Source organism: Papaver somniferum, chromosome 1 (assembly GCF_003573695.1).
Source record: "Papaver somniferum cultivar HN1 chromosome 1, ASM357369v1, whole genome shotgun sequence".
In the NCBI taxonomy this organism is placed as follows: domain Eukaryota; kingdom Viridiplantae; phylum Streptophyta; class Magnoliopsida; order Ranunculales; family Papaveraceae; genus Papaver; species Papaver somniferum.
Window position 1 is genome coordinate 3,677,709 of NC_039358.1, and position 14,795 is coordinate 3,692,503.

The 14,795-nt window shown below is 36.2% G+C and overlaps 3 protein-coding genes across 13 annotated transcripts; 2 read left to right on the forward strand and 1 right to left on the reverse strand.

Annotated features, from left to right (window-relative positions):
* The first annotated feature begins 1,399 nt into the window (after positions 1-1,399).
* Positions 1,400-2,077, forward strand: LOC113277595 (polyubiquitin). Its single transcript, XM_026526651.1, has one exon. It carries the CDS (start codon positions 1,458-1,460, stop codon positions 1,917-1,919), a length of 462 nt encoding a protein of 153 aa, XP_026382436.1. The 5' UTR covers positions 1,400-1,457; the 3' UTR covers positions 1,920-2,077.
* Positions 2,078-2,241: 164 nt separating this feature from the next.
* On the forward strand, positions 2,242-4,145 carry LOC113277585. Its single transcript, XM_026526645.1, has 2 exons — positions 2,242-2,366; positions 2,865-4,145. The coding sequence occupies exons 1-2, from the start codon at positions 2,352-2,354 to the stop codon at positions 3,963-3,965; spliced, it is 1,116 nt and encodes a 371-aa protein (XP_026382430.1). The 5' UTR covers positions 2,242-2,351; the 3' UTR covers positions 3,966-4,145.
* A 135-nt stretch (positions 4,146-4,280) lies between these two features.
* Positions 4,281-13,669, reverse strand: LOC113277509 (probable LRR receptor-like serine/threonine-protein kinase At1g07650). Of its 11 annotated transcripts, none has more exons than XM_026526628.1 (14): positions 13,463-13,669; positions 12,761-12,805; positions 12,565-12,639; positions 12,216-12,432; positions 11,917-12,117; positions 11,108-11,200; positions 8,819-9,065; positions 8,545-8,740; positions 8,224-8,470; positions 7,568-7,721; positions 6,845-7,411; positions 6,541-6,754; positions 5,868-6,018; positions 4,281-5,735 (listed from the first exon to the last, which is right to left on the reverse strand). In XM_026526628.1, exons 7-13 carry the CDS (start codon positions 9,047-9,049, stop codon positions 5,993-5,995), a joined length of 1,635 nt encoding a protein of 544 aa, XP_026382413.1. In that variant the 5' UTR covers positions 9,050-9,065; positions 11,108-11,200; positions 11,917-12,117; positions 12,216-12,432; positions 12,565-12,639; positions 12,761-12,805; positions 13,463-13,669; the 3' UTR covers positions 4,281-5,735; positions 5,868-5,992. The 11 variants fall into 11 exon arrangements, with proteins under 11 accessions (XP_026382413.1, XP_026382399.1, XP_026382390.1 ...); XM_026526614.1 differs by adding an exon at positions 6,207-6,447 and having other exon boundaries at positions 4,281-6,018; XM_026526605.1 differs by having other exon boundaries at positions 4,281-5,414; positions 6,207-6,754.
* Positions 13,670-14,795: the final 1,126 nt, after the last annotated feature.

The window sequence follows — 14,795 nt, forward strand, 5'->3', positions numbered from 1 at the left end:
AGAACTGGGAATAATATATAGAAAAACGCTTACCAATTAGTTTACTGTGATTAATGACCAATTCCTTGGAGCATTCAGGTTTTGCAACCTCAAAACTCATAATTTCTTTAGATTGAAAATTCAACTCATCAGCCAAATCTTCCTCTTCGTCGAAGAAAAACGAAGGAATGGAAAATTTGAAATCGAGACAACCGTCATCTTCTCCAGTTTCAACAAAGAGAAATTGGGAAAGAAACTCCAAGTCTAGAGAACCGAAAGAATCAATAATCAATTCTTCAGCCACAAACAACTCTTCAATCTTTGTTTCTTCTGGAACAAAAGCTTCTTCTACCGTTGGTACTTCAAAGTGAATTTCTTCCCGAATCTGTTGATGACTGTATCCAAATAAACTATGAATAAGATTCATCTTGGAATATACTAGGGGTGTAAATAATACCCGAAAATACTCGGTCTGCCTGTATCCGTCCGAGCCCGTCTGTACCCGAAGTAGCCCAAAGCCTGTTATGGACTGTCATGGACCACCCGGTCTGGCCTGGATTAATTTATTGGGCGGTCTCGGGCTTTGCGATTAATTATGATGCCCGGCCTGATACCCGGCCTGGTGTCCGGCCTGAAAGCCTTCTATGTACCATTAATCATTTAATATTCTCTTAAGAAGACTTAAAAGTTACAATTTTATAATTGTCAATTTTGTATCAAGAAAAATAAAATATATAATTGTTTTTTTACTTATAATTAACTTTTTCAAAACATTAATGGTAATATATTTTCTTATTAAAAAGTTTATTGTATTCTAATTAATTACTTATTATAGGCTAAAATTAAAAATTTGTCAGTGTAATTTAAATATAAAATAATACTATCACTTACGATATGCGATGTTGGAAAGGAAAGGATATTGTATTTAATACCGTTCATTTGAAAATTTAAACTTAAAAAAAAAATTCAAAATAGTGGTCTGTCCGGCCCGATCTGGCATGCCCGTATAAAAAGCGGGCTTTGGGCGGTCTTTGGGTAGCAAATTATCTACTTGAACACGGCTTGTCCGGCCTGAATTTGTTTACGGGCTCACAAATATTAAGCCTGGCCTGCCCGGCCTGTCTTAGTTTTTGGGTCGGGCGGCCCGGCCTGCCCGAATCTACACCCCTGGAATATACATTACTCCTGGTGTGCCCTCAAGAACTGGTACCCCTCAAGAATAGCGCGAGTGAGAACCTTCCAGAAAAAGACGAGCAAACCGAAAATAGCCACAACGCGCACATTCCTTTTAAAGAGATCTTTCTTTCTTCCGGAACATTCCATCCAAGGCGGTTCGAATTCTCGGCTGGGATTAGCTTTAGGAGTTAGGCTATAAATAGAGGCTACCTGAGCTCCTCGATCACATATACATACTCTTTGGTTTTTACCATCTCTTTCTCTCTTCTAAAGGAATTTGAATTCTTCAGCGATCTTTGAATATGCAGATCTTTGTGAAAACTCTAACTGGGAAGACAATCACCCTTGAGGTTGAGAGCTCTGACACGATCGACAATGTCAAGGCTAAGATTCAAGATAAGGAAGGCATCCCACCAGACCAGCAGCGTCTTATTTTCGCCGGTAAACAGTTGGAAGATGGAAGAACTCTAGCTGATTATAACATCCAGAAGGAGTCTACTCTTCATCTTGTCCTTCGTCTCCGAGGTGGTATGCAGATCTTTGTTAAGACTCTAACCGGCAAGACCATCACTTTGGAAGTCGAGAGCTCTGACACGATCGATAACGTCAAGGCCAAGATTCAAGATAAGGAAGGCATCCCTCCAGATCAGCAGCGTTTGATTTTCGCCGGTAAACAGTTGGAAGATGGAAGAACTCTAGCTGATTACAACATTCAGAAGGAGTCTACTCTTCACCTTGTCCTTCGTCTCAGAGGTGGCCATTAGAAATTCCTCTTATTCTTGGTGATGATTGCCAAGAAGATGTTTAGTTCTTTGCTGTTACGTTGTGTTTTTTTTTTTATCGGCACATTGTTTTTTTTTTTCAGTTTTTATGTAAGCTACTTTGGCCTGCATGAATTCAAGTACGTTTAAAACTCAATGTGTTCATGGTTGAATTGAATCGGACAGATACCCTATGTGAGTCCATGGTCCAACCACTAAAATAATACCCTTGTGGAATATTCCGTGGATATCCATTATCATTTGCCACCGTTGGATTGTCTGTCTATCTATCTTATAAGTTATACCCTAAAAATCAAAGGGTGCCCTAAAATATGATCAGCCGTCACTGAACTAGATTCACTTTCTCTCTTCATTTTTTTTTCATTCCCCTGTTGGTGATCTCAAGATTCCTGTCAACAAAATTCTTTCTCAACAATGGGTTGTCAACAGGTTGGTGATTCTCGATCCATTTGCTACCTGATTCTTATCCTTTATGTTTTTATAATGTGATTTCATGATATTAGTACCATCTACTGAACATGTCTTGGAGTTTGAATGTTACCAAAATCATTAATATATTCCATGATCAGTCTTCTGAGTCCATTTTGTATGCATATTTGTTGGTCAATCCCTTGGAGCTTTGAATGTATTCCATGATCAGTAATACTCTTGAGTCCGTTTTGTATGCTTGTTAGTCAACAGACCCTTGATTTTGAATCCAATCCAAAAAATTCTCCCTCACTTTCAGGAAAAGTGATACTTTCCTATTTTAAAAGTATCACTTTTTCTGAAACATAATTCATCTCATTCTTCTTTATCAAGTATTCCCTTGATCTGGTCCAAAATGCAACAACTTTTATCCTGTTGTGTTTTTCACCCTTGGTATGCATGACCCATTTCCATTACTAATTTATTAATTTGACGGTGTCTTCGCGAGGAGCATTTCAGGCGCACACAGGTAACTCAATGGAAGTTGACCTGCAGAATAACTCGATGGAAGTAGATCAGAGTGTAGAGGTGCTTGCTGAAGTTGTGACGCCTACAGCAGTTATTGGTCCAACACAAACAAGTCAACTTGCAAGAATAGTGGAAGCTGTATCTGAGGTCAGAGTTTCTAGTGCAGCAAAACAAGATAAGTTTCCAGGTGCTGGCGAACTATACGACGAAGGAAAGCACTGCGGAAAAGTTCAGGATGACGAATTTGAAGACGTTGGAGGCTTCAGTGTACAGAAAACACATGCGTCGTCGTATAAACAGATCTGGTTGAATTATGGTCACATTGCTTCCAGCCAAGTTCTTCCCGAATCGTATTATTATTCCCAAGTAGTCGTTGTCTCTGAATTTATGAGTTTTATTGTGGATATGAATCGATACCCTCCCGAGGAGGTTTCTTCAGATGTGATCGACTCTTGGGAGAAGAATCTAAGAGTAGCAGAGAAACTTGAATTCAACATTGGCTGGCTTCGTGAGCGCCTAGAAGATATTAAGATAGATTTTGCTGGGGAGAAGAAGCTTAAGCTCAAGGAGATGTTAGCGGAGCAGGATCAGGCAAAGGCACGAGTCATTGAGGCTGAGCAGCAATTTGCCTTGGCAAAAGAGCGACTTTCTGCATTCGAAACTAAGATTCCTGCCCTACTCATGGCAAAACAAAATTTTCGAAACAAATGTGGTGGTCCTTTGCCGCTTTTTAATTTTGAAGAACCTATTGACAACAACAACAAGTCGAAGAGAGTGCCCAACTCACCTGTCACGGCTCCAGTGCAGGAGGATGCAATTCTGATAGAAGAGTCTGTTGATAAGAACAACAAGTCGAAGAGAGTGCCTAGCTCACCTGTCACGGCTCCAATGCAGGAGGATGCAAGTCTGATTGAAGAACCTATCAATAACATCAACAAGTCGAAGAGAGTGCCCAACTCACCTGTCACTGCCCCAATGCAGGAGGGTGCAAGTCTGATTGAAGAACCTATCAATAACATTAACAAATCAAAGAGAGTGCCTTCTACAGGAACTGCAAGAAAAACACGATTAATTTCTAGCCTCAACATGTAGTCTATGGTTAATGAAGTTTTCTTTCGTGTCTGATGCAGACAGAATGGACAATTTCCTCGTAAAATCATGTAGTATTGCATCAACCTGGTGATGGGTTAGGATGCGTGTAGGAATTTTAGAATCATGTAATATTGCTGTAACTGAACTTGAAAGTGAATATCAGACTTGAAATTTATGCTTCAAGCAGCCTTGGCAGCTACAGATTTTTTTGACTTGGAGCTCTTGCATTGATTCAAAATGGAAAAAAGAAGAAAAATAACTTGCAATTTGGAACATAATTTCAACTACAGTAAAATAACTTACTAAGTACATAGATTCAGTTAGTTCAACATCGATTATTCATAGTGTTCGACAATTGGGATGAACAAGAGATCGTGGGATGAACAAGAGATCGTAAAATACGCACCGACACACTACAGAAAGCCTCACGTGCCTTGAAACATTAGGTTTTTACATGGGGTATTGCAGAGTTAGCAAGTTCGAACTTTCTTCAGGTGTTATGCATAAGAAAACTTGAGAATGTGAGAGGTGGAAAAGAAGGCACAGAAAGAGCTAAGCTAAAAGGCGAGCAACTCCCTTCAGAAAGTGGATCCTTTGTTGTTGCTGTTGGAGGGTCTCCAACCTCATGACTAGCTTCAGCGAAAAACCTTCCTCCATTCATCTTAGTTCTCTGCTGTGCCAACAATATGTGCAAGCAACAAACTTGAACCTAGTTTTGTTTCTTAGCCTTCATCTTCCCCCTACAACTCAAGTCTGTGTGACCAAAAGCGCAACAGATTTCACACCTCAAGGGTTTCCAATCATATTCCAAATTTAGATGATACTCCATACCTTTCACTAGAATACACAGAGACTCCGGCAATGTCTTATTAGCGTCAAATTCTATGCAAAGCATGGCATAAGCTAATTGCTGTTTGTTCCGTGTCTTCTGATCAGCATACAGAGGAGTCCCTAGTCCACTCCCAACTTTACTGAGAACAGTAGGAGTCCAAAAAATGAGCGGTAAGTTGTAAATCTTTACCCAGATTGGAAGAGATCCCATATCAATTCTTTCAAGCATCAACTTCCAATCCCACTTTAGGTCCATGTTGAAGGGGACATCTTCACTCACGAAAAAGCCTACTAAGGAATTTTCCCATTCATCGCATACGGCTCTGAACTCTTCGTCAGAAAATTCAATCTGGAGTTTTCCTTCTTTAAAGGAGGGTTCAAAAAATCCAAGCTTACATTGAACTCCCTTTTGGTAGTATATATCCTTTGAAAATGAAGAAGTCTGCCGGTTAATATTCAATCCCAGTGGTTCTGCTGATGTATCAGTCACTTGGTATAATGGCATATCACTCTTCCCGACTTCACCAACAGAAACGTTTTCATTGGAAATAAAATCACGATGGAACTCAATATCTTTATTGATTTCATCCACTTCTGGTACATTATTAGAGGAAGAACCTGTAGCAACCCCATCATTATAGTCAGGCACATCATTCGAAGAAACAGCATTGACATAGTGCATTGCAGTACTGCTTAAGTTGGGGCTTGGTATGTCAGCAACGTTCGTTGTAGAGTGAATACTTGCTGTGCAGTTTGAGTTAGAACATAAGGTTGCTAAAATGTCCACTACTTCTGACATAGCAGGTCTTAACTCCGGATCATAATTTGTACACAAGATTGCCAAAATCAATACCATTTCCACTTCTTTCACTGGAATTTTCATCCTCACATCTTGATCAAATAGTCCAAGAAGATCTCCCCTTTGATGAAAGTCACGGGCTTGTAATCCCATTCCAAGTGGTTAATGTAATATTGCAAGTGGACATCCGTAATTTTATATTATTTGAATTTGTAATTGTAAGACTATCTTCTCTTTCTTTTCAAGAGAGATGAAGAAAGAAATTAACTTACCAAATCTAGAAGGGAACTGCTTCCATGCTTTGTCTTCGATTGAATTCTATTTTATCCAGTCATGAGTTCAAGGGTTACTACTCCAAAGCTGTATACATCAATTTTCTCAGTTACTTTTCCTTGTATCACATATTCAGGGGCCATATATCCTCTGTTGATAAAGAAAAACGAAAAATAGAATTAATAGGCGATAGGCATATTGTTGCTCCCGTTAGAAATCTGAAACACCACTTAGATTTTAACTACCAAGCTTTAAAAAAATAAATAAAGACGAAGCAAAAAGATAAGGAAACAAGTATTGGCTCTATTAAAATCCGACATATATTTTGTTTTACTTACACTGTTCCTGCTAGACCAGTCTTGATATATGTGATTTCTCTGTTGTAATTCATGGTTAACCCGAAATCTGATATCTAAGGATTGAGATCTTTATCAAGCAAGATATTTGAAAGTTTAATATATCTGTGAACAATCTTCATTTTTGAGTTTTCATCATGCAGATATGCAAGACCCTTTGCTATTCCTGGGTAAATTCTAAGTCTTGCTGGCCAACTAAGTTTGTTCTTCAAATTCACTAGACCTGAGAACCAGGAACTTTTATTTATCGACGAGAATAACTGAATTCCTTGAGTGCAGTAATGAAGTTGACCATACGAGTGCAGTAATGACTTACCAAATATAGCTCTGTCTAGACACCCATTTTCCATGTACTCATACACTAATAGGTGTTTGTTGTTTTCAACACAGTGTCCCAACAATCTAATAATATTTGGGTGTCTTAAGGTAGAAATAGTGTTTACTTCATGCAGAAACACCACTTTCCCTTGGGCAGATGATTCAGGGGAAAGTTGCTTCACTGCAATCATCTTTCCATTAGGAACCATTCCCTGTTCAGTTAAAATTTTTATCAAATTCAGTGTAAAGCTAATAAGATATTCTAAGAAGTGGAAAACAGAAATAAGAAGAAGGACGCAGACCTTGTAAACTGAACCAAAAGAACCTTGACCAATCTTATTTGCTGGGATGAAATTTCTGGTTGCAACTTCAATATATCTTAAACTAAAAGCTGGGGTTTCATACATTTCTTGTGTTTCTACAGACAGTTTAGCATACTCAACTTTACCATTCCCTTCTCCGCCTTCATTATGAAGTTCAGGACGAGTATTTTTTTCCTTTACCTTTGATGCAACTTGATAGGATAAAGATGCATCATCACCATCCCAGTCATCGCAAGGATTATAAACAAACCCGTCACTTGTCAGCTTTGTATATGATGAACTGCTGCTTGCACTTCCAATTACAGACATGAAATCCTCACAACTGAATGTTGCCGCATACAGTGGATCAACTGGAGGGGTCTTCATTGTAGTATTTCCTTCAAGAATGTTCACTACTTCTGACATGGAACGCCTCAACTCTGGGGATTCATAAGTACATAACATTGCCAGATCCAATAACATGGTTGCTTCTTTCAATGAATTGCTTGGCGTCAAGTCTTCATCAATCAATGACAGAAGATCTCCCTTCTGATGTAAACCCTTGGCCTATAATCCCAACTCAAATATCTTGAGTTAAAGTGCGAGAAAGAATAAAAGAAGAAAAACATAATCTATATATATGGCAGTTATTAATATGATATGACACCTCAGTTTCAAAACATCTCTTACATGAGAATTCCATTTAATTTAATTGTTACATACCTGGTTTAAAAGGATTGCATCGCTATCGAGTCTTTCAAGATCTATAGATCTCTTTTCTGTTGAAAGTACAAGTACTATGGATACTCCAAAGCTGAATACATCAACCTTTTCTGTTATTGAACCTTTCTTTAAATACTCCGGGGCATTATATTCTCTGCCAGCAAAGAAAATTGACAATTACAGTTTAGATTTAATTCTTCTAGTTTAGATGCATCATGCATGATATTAACTAATTAGAATTTTATTATTTTAATCTATAACAAGCACCTCGTTAAATTCTGTATCTTCTCTCGGTGAACTTAGAATATAATAGACCCATTTATTTCCGGGTTTGAATCCTGAAAGAGCTGCATGCTAACATTTCTCTTATGAGGTCAAAAGAAGTTTCGCAGAATGGTCTGTGTTAAACAAAAAAAAAATTGTGCAACATGATATGCGCTAATATTGTGTACGTGTAGGCCAAATTAAAAAATATTAACATCTAGTTTACACTTGGCCTTCTGAGAAATTTAGCATCGAAAAAGTAAGATTGTGTCATTGTAACAATATCAATGAAACCTTCTCATACTACCTAGAAGCAAATTGAAGAATTTATGTAGATGCTTATTGCAGAAGTAGTGATTAAAATGTAGATCTAGATCATCTATATATCTTACATTGAACCCCGCACTGCAGTGGTACAGTGCGTGGCATCTGCTCCAAAATGCTTAGCTAAACCAAAATAAGATATCTTGGGATCAAGAAACTTATCGAGAAAAATATTGGGAAGCTGAATATTTCTGTGAACAATTATGGCCTTTAATTCATCTTTCTGATGTAGGAAAGCAAGACCATTTGCTATTCCAAGGCATATCCTCATTTTGGTGCGCCAGTTGAGCCTCTTTCTCACATTTTCATTACCACCTGCAAATGTACTATGAATTGTAACTACAACTTGCTTAGTGCAGAAGTTCAGTAATAACTGCTTTTTGCCTTACCGGAGAGTGCGTTACTCAAGCAGCCATTTTCCATGTACTCATACACTAGTAACTGTTGGTTGTTCTCAGTACAGTGTCCAAACAATCTGACAAGATTTGGGTGTCTGAGGGTTGACAGAAACTTTACTTCGTTTTTGAACATGAGATGCTCATGTAATTGTTTCACTGTGACTTTCACCCCATTTGGAAGAACTCCCTGTTAGATTATAACTAGTCAAGACGAGCCAATCTAAGCTACAAATTAAATTAGAGAGAAGAGAGAGCAGCACCAGACCTTGTATAGTCGTTCATGTTTACAAATCCTATTTGCTGGACTGAAATTTTGAGTAGCAGCTTTTATGAGTTTCAAAGTGAAATATCCACTTTCATATTCCTCATGTTCTATGAAATGTGATAAATAAATGCTATAACAATTATGGTAAAACTGTGGGAATAGCATGTTTGAACTACTAATATCACATGTATCCCTACCATTAAATCGATCAGCCCCAATGAAATTTACCATTTTTCACTTCTTTCAGCTGAATCCACAAGATTGAAAGAATTAATCAGTGACCAGGGATGAGATAAATCCCTATTACCAGAAAAACTGTGAAGAAAGAACCAACTGAGCAAGTTAATGGTAGTTAGCATAGACTTGACTTCATAAGAAGAGAATTGATTAGATAGTACTGTATTCAAGAGACTTCAATTTTATAGTTGAGTGACCATCTAGCTGACTTGGTCCTACGGAGAAGATTTTTGGGCTTTTTGGGTGCCAATGTTTTGTCCAAAACTTCCACTCAAAATTTTCATACTATCTATTTTCCTCTATTCATCCCTATGCAACCTAATAGATTTATTAAATTCAGAACTTCTCAACTAAATTTTGTCAAATTCAAGTAAACAAAAGCTTATCAAGATCACATATACGGGATTTTTCCTTTGAAACAACTTATCAAACACCTTGTATGCAAAAGCTTAAACGTAAACATGCTGAGCAAAAATCATTTCTAAGATAAGACAAGGAAAAGATAACTCATTTGGAGCAAAACAAATCGTCAAGGACTCATTTGACCTGTAAAATAGTCAAGGACTCAGTCAGTCAGTTAGTCCAGTTGACCTTTCAATATCCTTTACCCCAAATGAGTATCTTTTCCTTCTCTTTTTGGGTATGGATTGTTGGATTAAAAGATCCACAATTATAGTGCAATAGTAATTGATTGATTTTCTACCGATCAGTAAAAGCTTCACGTGGTACACTTGTGAGACTGCATATATGACAGTAATAATAGCTTCACATGGTAACTCTCAGTAATCTATTTTACCACTCCTTTATGTAAAATTTACGACAGGAATATCTACCGACTTGGAAAAACATTCACAGCCTGAGAGAAGCATCCATCCTTATTCCTCTTAATTTATTCATCATTATCCCATGGCTTTGCAGCTTTGCTTGATGTTAATTGAATATTATTTACTTCTCTGTTTCATACTGGTCGTAAAATAAGCAAAACCAGTCACTTTCCCTGACTACAGATGCCTACTGCGGAAAATTTTAGTACAGTGAAACATGTGATTCGTTGATGTCATATATCATCACATGGACAACTATTATTCGATCAAGAAAATTACTAGGTAGACTCTATACAAACTGAAACAGAGAGTTAAATTTGGGTTTCTCACTTCGTTTGAGTGTGGTATTCATTTCATTTACTGTAGTTATACATATAGAGGAGGTTACAATTGATGCGATATGTGTTGCTTTTGTAACCACCGCAGTGCTGCAAGATTCTACTTGGAGTTCTCCGAGTAATGTTGTAGTACAAAGAAACATAGCAAATCCCAGTATATAATACTCTCTCCGACTCCGTTTTTTAAAAAGAGATATTTTCATTGTTTTCATTTTAGCCTAAAAATAGGCCAAACTAAAAAAGTGAAAGTATCTCTTTTTTAAAAACGGAGGTAGTATTTTTTTTAACTAGTACAACAGTTCAGACTCAATTAGAGGCATTTGCCTCAAAATACTGTATAGTATAAATAGCTTATCATTCGCCAATGATGGCATTTACCTCAAAATACTGTTTTTTGAACAACTCCACGGCCAACACCTTACGATAAAACATCCATTATCAGAATATTAATCAGTTGCATTGGAATCTTCCTAATTAACAGGAAGAAGAACTTCATTAAGAACATCCCACAATAAGAGTGGAGTACGCGTTTGAATGCATGATTCCAAAAGCAGTTGAATTTTCCAGTATTTTTATAAGATTGTAGACAAGCACAATAAGAGTGTACATAAGAATGAAAACACAAAATTTCCAATGCTTATGGCCTGGACATTCTATTTGTCTAATCTGGTGTGGGGGAAATATTATACACCTAAATACTAGATTACATTTGACTCGTGCCGAGAGTATGTTTCAGGAAACGTAATTTTGCCAAGCTTATGAGATTGTGCATCGCCAGGACTATAAGGACAGATTGTACGCTCCTTTTGAATTAAGTTGCGAGTATACCCCAATTAAAGTGGTACATAAAGAACGAGAAAAAGAACACCCACAAACAATTTAAGACTTACCATTTCATATGCTTTTCTGGCAAAAGTCTGTGTGCCATTAGTATGGTTTAGGGCTTGAACCTTTTGTGTGTCCCTTCCTTTCTTAGATGCAGCCTACCAATTAAATATGAAAAATGCAAGTTAGAAGACACTCGTGACTCAAAAAATATAACTCTAAATAAAATAGATAGAGATGTCATAAATGACACAGCAAAGATGCAATCACTTTTAATATAATTGAAATCCTAAACACGCCAAACCAATCACATGAACGACCCAAAGAAATTCTCAAAATATTATCAATAAATTTTCCTTCAGAAACTGCCTTCATCATAACTTGTTCTGCTAGTTGTATAAATCATAGTCAACACATGCCCAAATTGTGAGAAACAACTATCCAAGGAAAGTAACGAGACAAGTATATTCCACTAAATTGATTTCCCCTGCTCATTCTCCAACTACATTATTTCCCACTAGATATGAATTAATCTCAATGAGAATGCCAAAAACATCTCTAATGTGCACTAGCAATAAAATTGCTCATTGAGTTCTTATTAACAGATCTTCCAAACATGTGTTTTCGTGTAATAAAAGACTGAATATGCATGTGGGAGCTCACTTAGTATACAAATCCAGATCATTTGAGTATGTTACTTTTTATTAAGATCCGTAAAGATACAGGCCAGCAAAAACAGTTATACTACAAATAATATGTTCGCATATAAGCAAAAACTAAGAAGAAAAAAAAGTCAATCTAACTACTGATATTGGGGTTGAGTTACAAGAAAGTACATACTTGTAAACTGGCATTGACCAGCGAATTCATTTACCTTAAACCCGTCACTGTTAAACAAGTCGCAAAATGAAAGTCCAGTCGTCAATGTTGCGGATTCTCATGGATGATATGCGTGGGTCGCAAATGATCTATAGTGATTTGCTATTTTAGATCAGTATCTCCCATATGCTAGCCTCAATAGTGTTCTGATTGCCTTCTCGGCCTTTGCATCATCAGGTACTAATATGTAGTAATCCTACAACAAAAAACTTAAAGTTATAACAAACAATGAAAAATAATTAAACAATACCGTGAAACTAAAATATGTCGAAAAAGTGAATTAAATTTGATTACCCGGGCAAGTTCAGAGAATCTTGCTATCTTCTCTTCGGGCAAGTTTTTAAGGAGACACACAGTCAGTGCGGAGTTCTCTTTGTCTCACCCATATCCGTATAGCCAGAATGCATTCAAGGCTGAATCCCGCCAAATTTCCACCAACAACTTCCACTTTAAGTTTACATATCTCAGTATCTCTCCTTTCAATTTTAGACAGGCAGAACACCCCATGGAGCTGTGCAAGAAATGAAAAGCAATCAACAATCCATTATTATGAAAACCAAGTTAACTATCTGGTTCTCCCCTAATCTGATGAGAAGAAGTCTGAGCTATACCTGTACTAAGTTATTCAGTGAATTACTTTTACCTTTACACGGATTTCACATATATTCACATGCATAAGAACCACTCGAAACCACATATCATTTTAGTTCTGAGAGGGCTAGACAGACACCGGAAAAAAAATAGAAGATATGAAAAAAAATTCAAATTAAATTAGAAGAATAGATTACTAGCCAAACAATTTTCCGTTACGACAGAACAGGCCCGAAATTTATTTATACCTATCAGCAATTAACCAAATCCAACTTTAAGATTCCCAGTAACAACTGCAAGTTCAAATTCAATTTATTTACGTCAACGCAACTAAATATTATTGTAGAATAGCTTCTCAAAGAAAGAGAATAAACCAAATTTACTGTCTTGGGGATAATTCATGTTTGTAAATCCAAGATAGGCCTTGATTAGAAAAGCTTCTTAGGAATCTGTTTTTATAATAAGGCCACCACCACAAATAATTGTATTCAAATTATTTTTTTATCTGTCAGTATAAACTGCAAACGATATTACACCGGAAGTCGAATAATCTTGTTACTCCTGGTGATTTCAGACCAATTTTCTTAAACATTCCAATTAACCTTCACCATGATGCTCATGTGTGGTTCTTTCAAAAAAATCCGACAACACAAACAAGGAATAACATCGTATAATCAGCAAAACTTAATAAAACCATTATCCATACGGAAATTTAAAATTTATAATAAAAAAAAAAATCCTAAAAATTAAAAAAAATAAATACTGCTTGATCCAAGAAAAAACAAAAAATTAAAAAAAAAATAGTAACACTAATTTTTGTTTTTGTTTTTTTAGGGTTTAATGCATAAATAAACAAAATCTCAGAGAGAATTGTCTTTCATACAAACAAATTTAGACATGCAGTGATGAAAATGATGAAGCAAAAGTTAGGGTTTAGTAGTTTACAGTACCTTTTCATCGGAATCCATTCCCAGAAACTTTTAAGTCGATGATAATCTTGTTGGATAGACAACGTAGATTCAGACTCAGTCACTTAATCGTCTAATTTTTCTTCAGCTTAAGCTCACTTGAACGATTTCAGTTGCAGAGAAAAAAACAAAAAGTGTTGAGAGAGAAAGAAATGAAGGAGACGGGTGAGTCGGTGGTCTCGATATATGTGCACAAGGGATGCATTCAAAACTGCCTCGATACAATCCGTTTTCGTATTAAAAAAAGACAAGCCTGTTATAGGTGCAGCATGGTTTATTAAAGGAGGGGCATTGTGATAGTAATGTCCCTCTAGTTGGTAAGGAAATGTTATATGGAAGTGTAAATGGACTAGATTACCCTCCCTATTTTTTAGCCTAAATTAAAGCTGAATTAAAAATTTGTTTTCTTTCTTCTTCTCTTCTCCTCCTCCCATCAACTGTAACCTCCATTAAAACTCAAAATTTCATCGTTTTTGATTGATCGACGATTCGAAAAGTATAGTGTAACGATTTATATGAGGTATCTTTTAAAAATTCAGTTACGATTTGGTTTATTTTGTTCGATTTAAGTTTAATTTTTATCAAAAATTAGGGTTTTAGATGAAAATTGAAATTGAAATTTCTGGGTTTATGTGGTTACAGTTGATTTTAACTCAATTACGAACCGTAACTGGATATTTTGATGTTGTTACGGTTGGAAATAGTTCAATTACCAACCGTATGTTCTTATATCTAAGAATTTTCTTCAGTTACGGTTGGTAACCATTTTAGTTTACAAACCGTAACTCAGTTACGGTTGGTATCGAGCATTTGGTTACCAACCGTAACTCAGTTACGGTTCGTATCGAGCATTTAGTTACCAACCGTAACTGGTTTTACGATTGAGTTTTCTTCAAATTTAACAAGTTACGGTTGATAGTTCATCTTTTACGAACCGTAACTTCGATTTACGGTTGGTTATGAGCAAAATTCCAACCGTAATTAATTCTGAAAATGTAAAAAAATTGAATTTTTTACGTACTTTAGATAACTTTGAGCAACAAAAAGCTAGTTGGGACTAATTTAGAAATATACCTGGTCATTTTTAGGTCCTGGTTCTTCATTTTGTTGGTTAATTTCTTCAATTGATTGAGATTGACCTTCTCCTCTAAACTTTTTTTTTTAACTCTAAAAATCTGATTTTGGTTTTGATTTTGAGTTAATATAAGTGAAATTAATCATTAACAGTAAACTTGATTATCATCACTAAACTAGGTTATTAAATATGAGGGTTAATTTGTCATTTCCAGTTTTTTTTTTTGGATAAAGGACACTT